The 16,223-nt window shown below is 41.0% G+C and overlaps 2 protein-coding genes across 5 annotated transcripts in view; one reads left to right on the top strand and one right to left on the bottom strand.

The window, feature by feature from the left end:
* Positions 1-16,223, top strand: part of klhl22 (kelch-like family member 22) — a 279,020-nt gene that overhangs the window by 122,145 nt on the left and 140,652 nt on the right. The window lies entirely within an intron of this gene.
* Positions 5,204-16,223, bottom strand: part of fgfr1a (fibroblast growth factor receptor 1a) — a 30,158-nt gene continuing 19,138 nt past the window's right edge. Inside the window, exons 8-18 of one of the 4 annotated variants that reach the window (XM_083554015.1) lie at positions 15,824-15,974; positions 12,117-12,313; positions 11,549-11,694; positions 11,251-11,372; positions 10,093-10,203; positions 9,596-9,786; positions 9,362-9,484; positions 7,679-7,749; positions 7,436-7,573; positions 6,753-6,858; positions 5,204-6,505 (exon numbers count right to left, since the gene is read on the bottom strand). In XM_083554015.1, coding sequence (XP_083410141.1) covers positions 6,326-6,505; positions 6,753-6,858; positions 7,436-7,573; positions 7,679-7,749; positions 9,362-9,484; positions 9,596-9,786; positions 10,093-10,203; positions 11,251-11,372; positions 11,549-11,694; positions 12,117-12,313; positions 15,824-15,974 — 1,536 coding nt within the window. In that variant the 3' untranslated portion in view covers positions 5,204-6,325. Of the gene's footprint in view, positions 6,506-6,752; positions 6,859-7,435; positions 7,574-7,678; positions 7,750-9,361; positions 9,485-9,595; positions 9,787-10,092; positions 10,204-11,250; positions 11,373-11,548; positions 11,695-12,116; positions 12,314-14,144; positions 14,290-15,823; positions 15,975-16,223 lie in introns of all 4 variants that reach the window. The other 3 variants (XM_083554016.1, XM_083554018.1, XM_083554017.1) reach the window with 3 other exon arrangements.

Here is a 16,223-nt window from a genome sequence, read left to right as displayed (position 1 = left end):
TCACATGCACTTACACTGCGAGGTCTTAAACATGAGATCTTGAAGCCAGAGTGATAACAAATCCTTTTCTGGTTGTTTCGAAGTCTTGTCCTAAACCGCACAGAATGATGGGGAAAATGTGTTTGTGTGTGTGTGTGTGTGTGTGTGTGTGTGTGTGTGTGTGTGTGTGTGTGTGTGTGTGTGTGTGTGTGTGTATACATCAGATTTCCTGTTACAGTTTATACCAGTGCTGCCAAGATCAATGACAATGCATTTTTCCCTTTTTGTTTCTTAAGCATGGAGCTGCATCCTGGTGCCATGGTATACACACACACACACACACACACACACACACACACACACACACACACACACACACACACAAACACACACACACACACCGAGCAATGCGTAAACATGTGCGCCTTGCTCTGACAGGCAGTGTGTGTCTTTGAGGTGAAGGGCAAATGCTCTGGCAGCTACGGCTGGATGAATAATGGAGAACGCACAGAATGACACACACACACACACACACACACACACACACACACACATACACACACACACACACACACACACACACACACACAAACAAAGAGAAGCTGCCAAATTAATCAAGCTGCCTTGAGGAAATAAGAGGATTGGGCAATGAATCAGCCTCTTTATTCAGCTCGGGCGTAAAAGATGCACAACCCGATCATGTTCAAACTGCCGAACAATTCAAAAGCTCATTAATCCATATTTCACTGGACTGTAAAATGCTTGAAACAGGTACAGTGAGCTTCTGTTATGGTAAAGTAATTCATAAAAGACACGTCATAGCAGACCTTCAGAATTTAAACAACACCTTGTACTGGCCACCGTCACCATGCAAAGTCAATTTGATTGAGTTGTGTGGATTCCGGCTGGGGATAGCTCTTTCTATCCGTCCTGTTTGGGATTTAATTGCATGCGGAGCAACATCAGCCAGCGAGGACTTTTAAAAACAAGTGCAAGTCATCCTGAATTGCACTTTTGCCTCACTGGAAGAAGGCCAAATATCAAACCTGAACAATAAATGTTGCATTATACCAACTATTATATTTAAGGGGACATACACACAGTTTCAGCCAATCTTAATCTTGAGTACCTATAGACCATTTCAATGGTTATATGTTCATGTAAGGAACGTCTTTGGTCCTTGGACGTTTCCGGTTAGCTAACGTGCCCATTCAAAACAGTGGTGGGAAACAACTTACACACAGTTCACACAGATCTTGTTCAAAGTTGTAGTACATTATTTAGAACCTTAAATATAACGTCTTACAATTTAAAAGAATTCAGTTAGCAGTGTGGTTTATTATTAGCATTCAGACTTAGCCAAACATGCAAGTGCAATAACCTCCCCGGGTTAATTTAGCAAAGAAACCGAACAGGGGATGTTTTTTATGGGTTTTAATCTGCTCACCAAAGACAAGATAAACATCGTCCGCATAGTACGACCAAACGTTTCCAACCTTTTCGCTAACTTTAGGTGAGCGTTTAATGTTAATAATGAAAAGTTCAAAGCTCAATTCTATTTTTAGCTTTTATAAATATCTTAACTGTTCCGTTTTAACTAGAAAAAAGTATGTGTAAAAAAAGTAATTTAGTTTTGATCTATAGACTAGTATTGCATCCTTCATATCTATCCAAAGAGTTTTTAGTTTGATCGGATTTGTTATCGATCCAGCTTTACGATTCACTTTCGAAAACAGCCGAGCTTCTGGAGCCGTGGCATGGGCGGAGCTAAACAGTCACGACCTCACAAAGCTTTTGCGTTGTGAACGTCTGCAAGCTGTGACATGATGGTCAAACAGATCAGCTTCCAAAGATTCAGCTATTATGCAAGCATCTTTTTCCTACTGAAAGAAATTGTAACTGATTGTAATACGAACACCTGCGGGATCAGTGCAACTACTCATCGCTTTATAAACAAAGGCAAATTATTCAACACCATATGAACAAAAGTATCTGACTTTTCCAGCCAGATGTGGTTCTTCCAAACTGTTACCACAAACTAACCACAAACGACTCTAAAAGACTGTAGAAAGATCATTACTCGTAATCTTACTTTCCAGTGCTCATGTTAGTTCTCACTCTCCAGTGTTCTGTATTGTTTAAAGACTATAATCACACTCTAGATGTCACCCAAATGAGTATGGGTTCCTCTTTTGAGTCCGGTTCCTCTCAAGGTTTCTTTCTAATAACATCTAAGGAGGTTTTTACTTGCCACAGTTGCCACGGCTGCTCATCAGGGATAACTACACACCATTCACCTTAACTGTTGATTTCTATAAAGCTGCTTTGAGACAACGTCTGTTGTGAAAAGCGCTATAGACTTGACTTGACTTGATTTGACTTGACTTGACCTAAAGGCACACAATTGTATAGCATGCCTTTGGATGCAGTAGCATGAAATTGTTTCTAAACTAAGACACTCAAACTTGTTCCAGTATGACAATGTCCCTTTGCACAAAGCAAACTCCATGACGATATGGTTGTTTGGACTGGAAGATCTTGAGTGGCCTCCTATAGAGCTCTGACCTCAACTCCAATGAACACCTTTGAGATGAACTTTTCACCTCATCCCTTCACCTTCATCAGTAACTGACACCCTTGTGGCTGAATGACCACAAATCTCCTCAAGCACACTCCAAAACCTAGTGGAACATCTTCCCAGAAGAGTGGAGGTTACTATAACACAGCAAATGGGCACTAAATGTGGTATGAAATGCTCAAAAAGCACATACGAATCTAATGTTTAGCTGTCCATAATCTTTTCTCTAAATAGTGTATTTCATGTGGCTCAGAGTGCAGTATTAAAATGCATTTATCCAAGTGCACCTTCTGTCAAATGCAATAAGGCACTCAACAGCCCAGGCTTGTACTCAACTCTGCCATTAGACTATACAAACCCGAGTCTGTCAGAAAACAAACAGCCATTTAACATTCCGGGTAACCATGGAATAATGGAATTCAACTTCAGAGAATAAAGGTGAAAAAAAAAAAACATTGCACTGAAAACAATAGTAGATGCTTCAAGAAAACCATTAACGTGAAACACATAAAACAGCATCGCATGTGATTTGTGTGTCTGGTGCAAATTTATTGGTTGATGTTGACGTATTCTGGTTACTCTGGTGAGATAAATTCACTGCACCAACTTCGGAGGAGGACATTGTTGTTGCTACGCCAGTTACAATGAAGTCCAGGCAAGGAGCATGGAGAGCCAAACAGACTCAAGTACACTTTATGGATACAAATTCGAACATCCCATTCCACATTTAGTCCACTCTTCTGGGAAGATGTTCCACTAGATTCTGGAGTTTGCTTGTTTAGATTTTTGCTCAATCATCTACAAAGGCTTTCGTTAACTCGGGTACTAATAAGTTCTGGGGAGCAGCCAGCATTTCAATTCATTCATGTTCATTAGGGTTGAGGTCAGAGTTTTATAGGAGGCCACTCAAGATCTTCCGCTCCAACACATAAAAAGCACATCTACATGGAGCTGGCTTTGTGCAAAGGAGTATTTTCTTGCTAGAACATGTTTAAGCATCTCCTAGTTCAAATGAAGGAAAATGACATGATATAATTGCGTGCCTCCAATTTTGTGGTAACAGTTTCAGGAAGAACCAGATATGGCTGGAACAGTCAGGTGTCCCAATGCTTCTGTCTGTGTATTGTGTAATAAAGCACTGCTGCATCACTTTTATTCTCTGTAGGCAGAAATGAATCAATGGCTTAATCCCTTGTGAGCAGGTTGTCGAGTGGCATTGTGGGTAAGGCACAAAAGAGTGAACCAAGGCGTCCGAATTTTATGCCAAAACAAATCCATTGGTTTATACGATTTTTTTTGCTCCCCGATAAGACAGTGGGGGTATAGATGGATAATTTCGATCATCTCCCTCAACTCAGTGCCCAACAATCCCACCGAGAGCCACTCCATTTTATGAATGATAGATTATATTATACAACCGGTGTCCAATAAAAGCCCTCAGGTTTGAACCGGCACGTTAAATTTAAAGGCACTTGTTCAACCTTCAGCTGAATCCTCACAAACAAATCGAGTTGGCAGCTTGCAAAAGGGAAGAGGCTGTAAAAGGAAGAGCAGCCAGCGAGGCAGGAGCACGTGGTCAGGTGGCAGTGCATTCGCACGTTGCTAAGGATGGAAGCAGTGCATCAGTGGATGGTTGCGAGCCAGTCGTCAACGGTAAAAGCGGCCTCTGATTGATGGATCTACGGAAGAATAGCCCAGTTATCCAGCGTGCTATAAATAAGACGTTAACGGCGAGCAACGAAGCCGGGCCAAGGAGTGACTTTCGCATTAACATATTTAATCGGCATGGCAGATTAAACAAAGGCAGGATCGAAGCGGCCACTTAAGTGTCCCTAATGTAATTTACTGTTGTAAACCCCCCCATCCTCGGTAATGGATATTTATGAGGCTGTTTATGAAGTCCGTTCCAAATTTTTAAGGCGCTGCTTAGCTCTTCTTTCTTCAGACATTTACAGGAGAATTTCTTATGTAATATTTTTCTTATTTTACAAAAGTCAATACTTACTACAGCAAAATTTAAGTTTCTGGACAAGATTGGTATGTGCGATTTAAATATCCAATTCCACATTTAGTGGCCGTTTACTTTTATAATAACCTCCACTCTTCTGGGAAGATGTTCCACAAGATTTTGGAGTATAATTGGAGTAAAGTACTGATGTAAGTGAGGTGAGGATGTCTGGTCAACAGGGTTGGAGGCCACTCCAGATCTTCCTGTTCAAACCATGTGAAGCTGGTTTTGTGCAACATTGTCATGCTGGAAGCAGTTCGTGTCTCCTAGTTTAAGTGGAGGAAAATTTAAATGCTACAATTGTGTGCCTTCAATTTTGTGGTAACAATTTTGTGGCTGGAAAACTCAGGTGTCCCAACACTTTTTCCCCATAAAGTATTGGTGCTTATTTGTTAGGAAACCCCAATTATGTGTGTTACTCAAGGCAGTTCCCAGACAGCTTTATCACGAACTGTTAATATATTTATTTATAGTATGGGGGAAATATTCAGTTCATCCACAGATCCATCAATCAAAAGGATCGAAGCGACCTGCTTTTGTGTCCTCGAATATAATTAAGAGTCGTAAACAAACCCTGGAGGAACGGATATTTACGAGGAGGTTTATGAAGTGAGTTCCAAACTCGGAAGACTCCGATCTGTTTTTCAATCGCTTTTTTTTATTTAACATAATGCTTTTACAGTGACATAAGTGATCCGCAATTCCTTCTCCTTCAAAGGCAGGAACGGCAGCTTTTGTTTTACACACAGTCAATCCATTAAATCAAAGTTGAAACATGTTACAGTTCCCAAGGCACATCCCCCTTTTTTTTTTTTTTCGGGGGGGCGGGGGGGGGGGGGGGGGGGGGTTCTTTAAATAAACCTCAAGACCATTAAAAAAGTACCATTCGGAGGCTGTCTTTATTACAGAAGCAACTGTTAACACATGGGAATGATTTCTACTAAACTAGCCTACAATTATGTAGCTTGACTTGTCTTGAGGAAGTACTGAATGCCATTGAAATGCTAGCAGCGGCCCCAAGCTACATTAGCATACCACTATTAAGAGTATACCCCAAGAAAAAGAGAAAAAAAAACTGGCCTGCTATCAATTCATAGAATATTAGCATATTTTAATGTGAACAAATGTTTTGTCTCTTTCCAAGAAACAAACCACTGGACATTCAGATACAAAAAAAAGGCACAAAATCAATTTATGTAATAATGATAAAAGTAGCGTGTAAATATATATATATTCATATTTATAAATTTCTAACTGTATTTACAAGGAAGTCATTTAAACCAAATGACTAATATTGTAACAATCCTTTTGTTAGAATACTTTTTGACAGTCCTGTAAATAAAGTAGGTATTCTGAAGGAATTTTATCTCCAGACGAGAAAAAAAAAAAAAAAAAAGGCAGTGGAGGAACATCCCTTCCTTATTTGAAATGGAAAAATATCCGATGTGTGTAACATTCAGCATTTCTGACCCAATTCCACTTCTTTTGGCTTCTTTTTAAGTCCAGATGAGGAAGATTGAGCCACTAAAAGGAAAAACAAAACAAACAAGTCTATCCATTTAGATGCTCAGATTTGTCCCAAGTGCCCTAAAGACTGGGTCTATGATTGACTACTCAATGCATTGGAATCTGAACTTGGACCACGTCCTAAATCCTCATCCATTGTGTGTGCGCACTGTGTTTGGGCGTTATCTCTTCTACGGTCCATGAATGTCCATTGGGTCCAGCTTAGAAGCACGCTGCAGCACAGAGGATGGTGCTCAGCGCTTTTTGAAGGCCACTACACGGTTAGGATGTGGAGGAAATTTAGGCAGACACGGTTCATCAGCGCTGGGCTCGTGGGAAAACACAGAGTCCTCACCGGAGGAACAGGTCGAGCTGCGCGTGTCTGGAAAACTGGGGGAGTACTGGTCCAGGCTGACAGACAGGTCCAGATATTCCTGAAAAAAAAAAAATAAAATTTTTCATTTAAAAACACACAGGGGGAAAAAACAATATATTAAAAAAAGCATTCCATGAATTGGAAAGACAGGCTTCGGTAAATCGACCACCATTCACAGCCATGGTGAAGAGAAAAGCATCACCTAAGACCACAAGCCTGACTTCTTGTGTGCACGAGTTTTTGCTGTGTTTGATGTATAAAATAAGGGAACACTAGCAGGTGATTGCACAGCAGTGATGTCTCACCTGATTCGAAGTCATTGAGAGAGTGCGATCCAGGTCTTCCACAAGTTGTTTGAAGGTAGGTCTCTGAGATGGTGCGGCATGCCAGCAGTCCCTCATCATCATGTATCTAATCAGTAAAAGTATAAAATTGAGTGGGAGTCAAAAACACAAATATTCAAAACAATACCTTTCCAACACATAACATTAATACACTATATTACCAAAAGGTTTGCGGACACCTGGTCATAAGTACAGTATGTGCTTTTTGAGCATCGCATTCCACATTTAGTCGCAATTTGCTCTTAAGTCCCTCTAATCTTTTGGAATATGTTCCACTTCAGGTTGGAATGTGCTTGTGGAGATTTGTGCTCATTCAGACACAAGTCAAGTGTGTTAGTAAAGTCAGGTACTGATGTAGGCGAGTTGTGGAGACCTGGGGTGCAGTCAGTGTTCCAATTCATCCCAAAGGTATTAAAATAGGGTTGAGGTCAGAGCTCTATAAAAGCGTATCTTCATGGAGTTTGCTTTGTGCACAGGGGTGAAACAGGTTTGAGTCTCTTAGTTGAGGTGAAGGTAAAATGTCATGCTACTCCATCCAAAGACGCCCTGAACAATTGTGTGCCTTCAGCTTTGCAATAACAGATTGGGAAATTCAAGTGTCCCAATACTTTTGTGTATATAGTGTATAAACACAAAACTCTTACAGCTCATGTGTGCATGTGGAAGGGCGATCCATACGGTGGCCCTCCTTCAGCAGTTTGAAGAGCTCCTCGACAGGGACGCCTGGATATGGAGAACCACCCAGAGTAAAGATCTCCCACAGCAGCACCCCAAAAGACCACCTAGAGCAGAGAAAGGTAGAGAGAATATCTTTTTAAACACTGCACTGCTGTGTCGAATGTGCACAGTTAACAATACAAAGTTCAGAAATCATGTGTTTGACTTACACATCGCTCTGGTGGGTGTAGATCCGGTCAAACAGTGCCTCTGGAGCCATCCATTTAACTGGCAAGCGGCCCTGAGGGAAACAAAAGCCAGTCATTTTCTTTGAGCACAGATCAATAATGCTAAACAATGTCTCAGCTACATATTTTTGCATTGTTCCCTTTCGAGCACACCCGATTTAACTCATCGGATGATTAAATAGCTATTCAAGAGCAGGAAAAACAAAACCTTGGGGTGAATGTGAAGGTTATCCAGAGTATTAGAAACTGGAAACTAGTGCTGTATGGTAAACTTTATTTTTCAACAAATAACACTGTCTAGACAGTAATGTGAGAAACGGTCTGGAAAATTCAGTGAATGTCTGAACTCTGTGGTTGAAGTCAAAATGTTTTTCTTTCTGCCAATAAATGTGATTTGACACCTCAGTTTTAAGCCACAATACATATGCTTTCTTTTGTTTCGCTTAATTTTGTACTTTTTATTTATTTAGCTTCCAACATTACCGTGGCTATCTTCCTGCATTAAACAGTATTGGTGATTAGACAGCTTAACAAGGGAAAATAGAACAGACAAGTTCAAGTGGAAAAGAAAACTAAGATCTTAAACAACCACGGTAAACAAAAAATCTGCATGTGTTTTGCTCTGGTCAACCAAGAGCTGGAATCTGAGCCTATAGTGGACGCAGGGCTTATCAATACAAAGATTTTTTTTTTCCAAGCCAAGTATAGCTAAACTTACACTTCCTTAAATCTAAAACTAAAATCTGCTGGACGTCTGTGGGGCAATCCAAGGGAGATTCGCACTAATATCAGAAAGCTGATTGGCTGTTGCATGCTGATCTTATTTGTAGTAGTAATTCAGCACATTTTAATTTTACTAGCGAAAGAAAGAACTAAAACACCAAGGACACAACAACAACAACAAAAGTGCTGCAGGGGCATTTCAATTAGCATTAGAGTGAGTGTTACATGGACATCGGAAAATTAAGGCCTGTTAAAAATTCCAAAAATCTAAATTTTAGGCTTTAAAAAGTCTTAAATTCTCTATTCTAGCTCTTAAATTATTTTAAAGACCCTGCGTGAAACCCTGTATATACAGCGACCAGACATAACATCATGACATTATAACATTATGAGTGGTGAAGTGAATAACACTGATTATCTCTTCATCATGGTACCTGTTAGTGGGTGGTGTATATTAGGCACCAAGTGAAGATTTTGTTCACAAAGTTGACGTGTTAAAAGCAGGAAACATGGGCAAGCACAAGGATTTAAGAGTTTGACAAGCACCAAATTTTGACGGCTAGACGACTGGTTCAGTGCATCTAAAAAACTGTAGCTCTTGTGGGCAGTCTGCAGTTGTCAGTATCTATCAAAAGTGCTCCAAGGAAGGAAGGAGTGGTGAACGGGTGACAGGGTCATGGGTAGGCAAGGCTCATTAATGCATGTGGGGAGTGAAGGCTGGCCCGTTTGGTCCGATCCAACACAACAGTTATTGCTGTTAATGCATGACAGGTCAGGACAAATTCAGCAGCAAAAGGGGGACACGCACAATTTTAGCCAGGTGGTCATAATGTTATGCCTGGTCGTGTATAAGAAAACGTTCATATTCCACAGTGGGAAAAGTTCTCCCAGGCTGTCACTCATGGGCAGAATCTAGAAACTGCATGTTGGATCATGACTTACATTGGTGGTTTTCTTGTAGTAATCAATATGGTGGATGTCTCTGGCCAAGCCAAAGTCTGCTATCTTCATCACGTTGTCCTCAGTCACGAGAACATTACGTGCTGCCAGGTCTCTATGGATACACTGAACACACACACACACACACACACACACATTCATATAATAGTGTAAGGACAGAAGGGAAAGCCTTTGAATTAGTTGGACTCGATTTAACACAGTTAATGGGACTTATACCTTTTTGGATGCCAAGTACTCCATGCCACGTGCTACTTGGTAGGCGCAGGACACCAGGTCTTTGATGGAAACCGTTTCAACAGATACCTGGTCTGGGTTGTAGCAGTATTCCATACCAGGTGGGCGGCGGGCCCTCAGGTACTCGCGCAGGTTCCCTTTTGAGGCATACTCCACGATGACGTAAAGAGGACCTGAAAGGACAGTTACGTATGAAAGAATAAATAACTCACGCAATTAAAACAAATAGGTCATGCAGGTACAATCCTAGATACAATTTAAAATAAAGCTGTATTTTGGATTTTTAGTTTTCAAGATAAACAGAAACAACATTAACTATATAAGAAGATAACATTTATAGGCAAGGGCCAAAGAAAATCCAATCCCATCCATCTCAATTCAGTAAATTGACTATCATCACTTTTGGTGAATATGGAGTGAGTCACTAGTGATTGGATCATGAAATGATAATGCCTGATGGATCTCTATCTCTCTCTTACCATCCTGTGTGCAGGCTCCTAGCAGGTTGATTATGTTTTTGTGTTTGCCGATTATTTTCATCATCTCCATTTCAGAAATGAGGTCAGACAGGTCCTTCTCCGTGGCATCAGCTGTAAAGCAAAAGAAAGATAACCAAGCATTAAAATTCTGGGGTGAGGGGTCACACAAATCTCAGAGAAACCTACAAACACGGCAAGCTATAGACAAGATAAAATCCAGAGATTTTAGCGAGAATTATTCCAAAAGGTCTTCACCTTACTAACAATAATAAAAGCAATCTTGCAGTAATCCTGGCATAGTGAAAAGGAACAATGCAACCAAAAAATCCAAAGAGTAGCTTTGTGCCAAGAAAAAGACGAGGCAAAAAAAATAAATCATGAGACACTCCGTCCTTTTTCTTACCAACCAAATACACTATTAGATAAATAGATCAAGGCCTTTTGAAAAAGCCCAGCTCACCTGCCCTGAGTTATTGTGCCTGGAGCATGAAAACATGACATACATAAAGCTACCTGAATGTGTCCAGAATAAGAAATTCTATAGCCTTAGCATTGATACCCAAAGGTTGAAGTAAAACAAATTAGACTAAACATCGATCCTCTCACAGCAATTTATCAATGGAAGCCGTTATGTTGCCACCATTACAATTTCCATTAGCAATGTAAAGGGATGTCTTGAGCTTTGGATGCAGGAAGCAGTAACTATAATGAGAGTGTCTGAGGTCTGACCATTATTAAGATAAAAATGTAAATATAGATAGGGTGTGTCCTTGGCGGAGAAGAAGTAATAAAACTAGCACACACACACACACACACACACACACACACACACACACACACCCACCCACACCCACCCCCCCCTTATTGGAGAATTCAAAAGATGCTGTGCACAACTGTGGAATACGAATGAGACTTAAGAGTCTTGGTAAAAAGTTCATGCACTTGGGAGAACTGTTAGAAATGCCATTAAAGTATTCGCACTCACACCTCCTCTAACCTTATCCAGAGGAGGATAACCGTATCAATGTGTTCCAATTATTATTCCAATTTCCAGATTAATGCAATATTATTTGTTTATTATTACTATTATGTATTTACTATTTAATGCTATTTATTACTTACAAAACAGGCATTTAAATGTTTTTTTTTTTTACTTACATTTGAGCATCTTGACAGCCACTTTGGTAACACGGTTGGGTTTGTCTTTGTCCATTCCCAGTACCTCTCCCATAACCACCTGGCCAAAGCAGCCTTCACCCAGAGGCTTCCCCAGGACCAGCCTAAAATACGAGAAAGCACACAGATTCATTAGGTATCTCTACCCCGCATTATTTTTAACCAATGTCTCCTATGCAATACAATATATGCATGTCTGCATTGAAAATAGGAAGATGTCTTTAGACTATTTGGGATGATGGCCTGCAACTGCATGTGTTTGTGTGTGTGAATGCATTACTTGTCTCGGGCCAGCTCCCAGCGTGGGTCTTGAGGCAGTTCGTACTCAGACACTCCAGAAAGCATGGGGGAGCCACTTGAGGAAAGACGTGACGGTCTTACCAGCATCACCCCAGAGTGCATGGACGAGCTCGAGTCCACAGACACCTGCATGGAAATACTTACAAATTACTCTCCAATCAATGGTACAGCATCAGTGTGTGGTTTTTTTTTTTTTTTTTTTGTCTTTTTTTTATAGGATTATGGAAAAGTGTATACTCACAAATTTCCCCATCTCCAAGATTCAAAATATAAGCTTAATGTAATTACACTTTTTCAGGTGGAATACGAGTAATTCTATAAATATAATCACTATAAAAGAGCATTTTTTACCACAAGTTTGTAGGAATTTAATGTGGACTAGGCAGATATGTAGTTATATACACTGACATCAAAAAACAAATACAGAAATTGAATTTATTGTTAGAATTTCTTGTATATTTTAAAATTTTTACACACTGGTATATCATTCTTAATATAATATACACTATGAGTATGAGTAGAGTAGATCAAACCCCCTATCTACTTTCTGTTACCTGTCTGCGCAGTGGGATGCTCTTGGCCAGCTTGTGCACGGCCATCTGGCTGTTGAAGTCGTTCTTCTTGCCTGAGCTGTGCATCTTGACTAAAACAGCGACCACTACCATAACGCAGATGAGGAAAAATCCCACGCAGTAGATCAGCACCTCCAGGTAGGTCTGGTTGGGCAGCGGCGTTGGAGGCAAGGCTGCTCAGGAGAGACGCGCCATGCACAGGTAGCACAAAAAAAGGTGAGACGGGTTTGTGGTTGATGGTAGAGGATGGAAGTTTTTTTTTTTTTGGCTTTATCCTCATCACAAATGAACACACAATCATGCTTTCACACACAGCCTCCCAAAAACAGCACCCAAAAAACACACACAAACAAATGTAGAGCAAACACTGACACACGGCGCAGAGCACAAACTCCTATTGTTGCGCCATAATCACGTCTTTCAAGCATCGGGTTTCAGGCTGCATTCTTCTGCATATGTGCTGGGAGACAGAACGAAACTACTGGCAGCCTTCACCTACTAAAATGTCCTGTATTATAAGTCGCGTAAGACATGCATGCAGTGACCCGAGCGGTCCACGACTTCAGCAAAAATGGCACCTTAACTTAAAGTTAACAGAACTGCATTCGTTTGCATGTGTTGGCTGAGAGGCTCTGTTCGAGCCCAGATGGTACATGTCAGCAATGCATAATCGGAGAGCTAGGTCATGGGGTAATGTTACAAGATAAATCTGAATGATAAAGCTGTTTCTTAGTCTAAGGAAGCAATTTTCTCTAGCCTTAAGGCTCGGGTTATTAAGAGTTGGATGCATGCACTCAATGAATGAAAAAAAAGAAATGCACAATGAACAGTAAAGTTACATTTCAACAACACATCTTTGAAATGAGAACATAAAATTAACATTACAATACACATTACAATATGTATGTCTTGCCTAATATTGAATAAATGTTTTGTATAAATACTTTGTTTAATCTAAGGAATTGTTGGAAAGCCTGTGCAAAAGAACAGTAACAAAAGGCAGCCCAATGCATGCTGAACAGACGCCATACACGCCTTTCCAAGATGCTTGTGTTAACGCTTTGATTGACAAGCAACACGATAAACCAAAATCCGCTCCGAGCCCTGGAGGGACGCGGTTTATCAAAGCAAACCCAAAGAGCATGCCAGGAATTCATTTCGTTAGAAGAAATGATGTTGGCAGAAGTTCACTCTTTGGGAGTCTTGTCAATTATTTTTCGTCCAACACAGATATTAATATGAAACAGATATGTTAATTAGCAGAGTAAAGAAGAGGTTAGGGGGGGGAGAAAAATGGAAAGTCCACAGCCGTGTCAAATCGGTACCTCAAGCCCACCTGTCTACAATTTTCCTTGATTAAACAGCTGAATGAACTTGTCAAACTATAGGTTTCAAATAAATTATATATTTATATAAACAGAATTTAGTAAACATTCAAACACACCTCATAAAAGGAGATAATTAAGAGCAGCCTTAAGCACCGTGTTGATTTTGAGGCATTTGACTTGGCTTTTCACTTCCATTTTAACCGAGAGAGAAAGAAATGTGCTTCTCTTTCCTTCGATACATCACAAGGAAGTCGTTTGCACACAGGAGAGAATCTTTTCAGCCACACTGACCACCGGGGACACTAACGAAAAGTTGTGGATTTGGCATTTTAAAAAAAAGTTTACTTTCTGTAACCGCATAATGAAGCCAATCCTTCCGTTTAGTACATGTAGCGGCGTCGATATAATTGCTCGTTAAAACCGTATAGTAATCAGAACGTTCCGGATGCGAACAGATGACAGCAATTTAGTGTACTATGTCTTTAGCAGATAGATTCGGCTTGCAACACTGTGATGGCCTGCGGTTGCATTCGGCCAACTGCAAAGAATTGCAACGAATGCGTATTTAATTGCGGTGCGTTATATCGGGACCGGGTGGTGCGGCTGAACGGGGTCTCTTTGTGTGAGCGGGAGAGGGAAAAACCGAAAAATAAGGCACCAAAAGAACCGTAGATACCTTCATAGACAGTCAACCATGCAGAGTGATGGGAATGGCCGATAGAGTTGCCAGCCAAGCACGTGTACAACCCAGCGTCCTTTAAAGACACATTCTTGAGCTCCATCACCTCCATCTCCTTATCCGTGGTGTTGACGCCTGCCGTCTAGAGACAAGAATCACAGGATGAAGCAGGAGAGCACCGGAAATAAACCCAGAGGAGATAGAGAGCTTTTATGATATAAGGAAAGGTGGGTTTTTTTTGTTGTTTGTTTTTTTGGAAAAAGCACCCAGAAGAACATGAAAAAAAAAGTTTGATTGATCGTGAAAGGAAATAAAAAGGTCCACGTAGTTATCAACCATTTTAAGAGAGAGGAATCAACGATTGTTCTCGCAGCTCCAGCGACGAACCTGGTGATAAACTGATTATTAGATCTTTGGTTAGTAGAAGAAGAGCGCTCCACCTGCAAAAGGAAGCCCACACCGGGGGAACGAGAAATCAATTTGAGAGTAGGGTTGGGCATTACCAGCCTTACCACCCTACAGTCCATCTCTACATGCACGAGATGGGCCACATGGAACTCCACCCAGCAGAGAAGAAACTCAAAGTTGGATACACGAGAGTAGAGAAAGATAAAAAAATAAAAAAAAAAGAGAAAATGACTTGAAGGACATATGTAGAGGTGTGCATCAGGATTTGGATATTATGGGCGCTAACAAATAGGTTTTACTTTCATGCTGGTGGATATGGATACAAAGATGCAGGGATCATTAAAGTTCATATCCGTCGGTGTGGTGGAAATTATTTGTTTACATATTTGGAAGACGAACAAATTAAACAAAAACTGCATTCTGTGGAAGCGGCTAGGGATTGGTCATTGCAAGCATGCACGGGAATTGGTGGACTTAATAAAAAGGAATGGGCAGGATTGGTTAAAATTCCTATGGATCTGGGAAGGAAGTAGGGAGTGGGTAATGTCTGGTGGGAATTCCATTCAGGATTGGCTGGAATTCCTGACAATTCCTATGGGAGTGGGTGATATCGGTGGGAATTCGTACGGAGTATGCAAGATGCAGACTTCCTATCTGATTTGGCAAGATTTACAGAATTCCTTCAGGAAAATGCAGCATTATACAGAATTTTTATATAAGATTATTTGGAATTCGTCTGGGTGCAGGTGGCATTGCTCAGAATTGCTTTTCAATGTGCAAAAAATGATCACACACCTCTGAATAGATTAAAGACTGAGGAAGAAATAGTAGGGAGGGAAAGACTCCGAAACAAGTCGGGTAGGCTGCAGAGAGCAGGGGGGAAAAAATTATGCCTGATAACATTCCTGGTCTCTCAGCTCAGTGGAAAGCGTTTGAAGGCCAGGAAAGCAAAAGTAATTTGACAGAGGGTAAGAAATGTACCCATATTAGGAGGGCACAGGGTAATCGTAAGGTGGAGAGAAAAAAAAACAAAGGAACGAGTCCAACATGAAGGCTCAAACACTTCCAGTTGGCTCTGCTGGGTTTTTCCATGGCGTCAATAACAGTCCAGGGCACCAAGGAGGGTGGAAAAAAGAGGAGCAGAAAAAGGAGGAGGAGAGGGAGATGTCTTAGAGTTATTTCCTAACTGCCTGTTAGACTGCTTCAGTGTTTATCCATCTGCATTTCTGCTTTTTATCTCTGCAGGGCTCCAGTAAGTGGTGCGTTACCTGTGGAGGCGTGTTTAGTGACGGTGAGCCAGGCTGACTGGTTGGCTTGGCCTATATAATTGGACACTTTACATATATACTCCCCACTGTGCTCCTCCGTCACGTTGTACAGTATCAGAACCTGCGTGTCCGAGCTGTTGACCCCAGAGTGCTGCGGAGGTCAAACAGAGGTCAAAGTGAGGTTGCCTGAGCATACAGAGATCTCGTGCCACGAGTTGCTGTGGTGACTAAACGGGGATGAGAGAGTACAGATTGGACATTTCCGCTGCCAGACTGAATTATGACGGTTTGCCAAGAACATGGGTTATGTATTTTTTTTGTGCACAAGCTCCTTACGAAGGACATTTCCATCACCAAAATGTGGCAAAAAGCGGCAACGGAATAAGACAGGCAAACAAAA

Source organism: Silurus aristotelis (genome assembly GCF_946808225.1).
Source record: "Silurus aristotelis genome assembly, chromosome: 11".
Lineage (NCBI taxonomy): Eukaryota > Metazoa > Chordata > Actinopteri > Siluriformes > Siluridae > Silurus > Silurus aristotelis.
The sequence above is the reverse complement of the archived record's forward strand: the minus strand, read 5'-3'. Positions and strand labels throughout refer to the sequence as shown.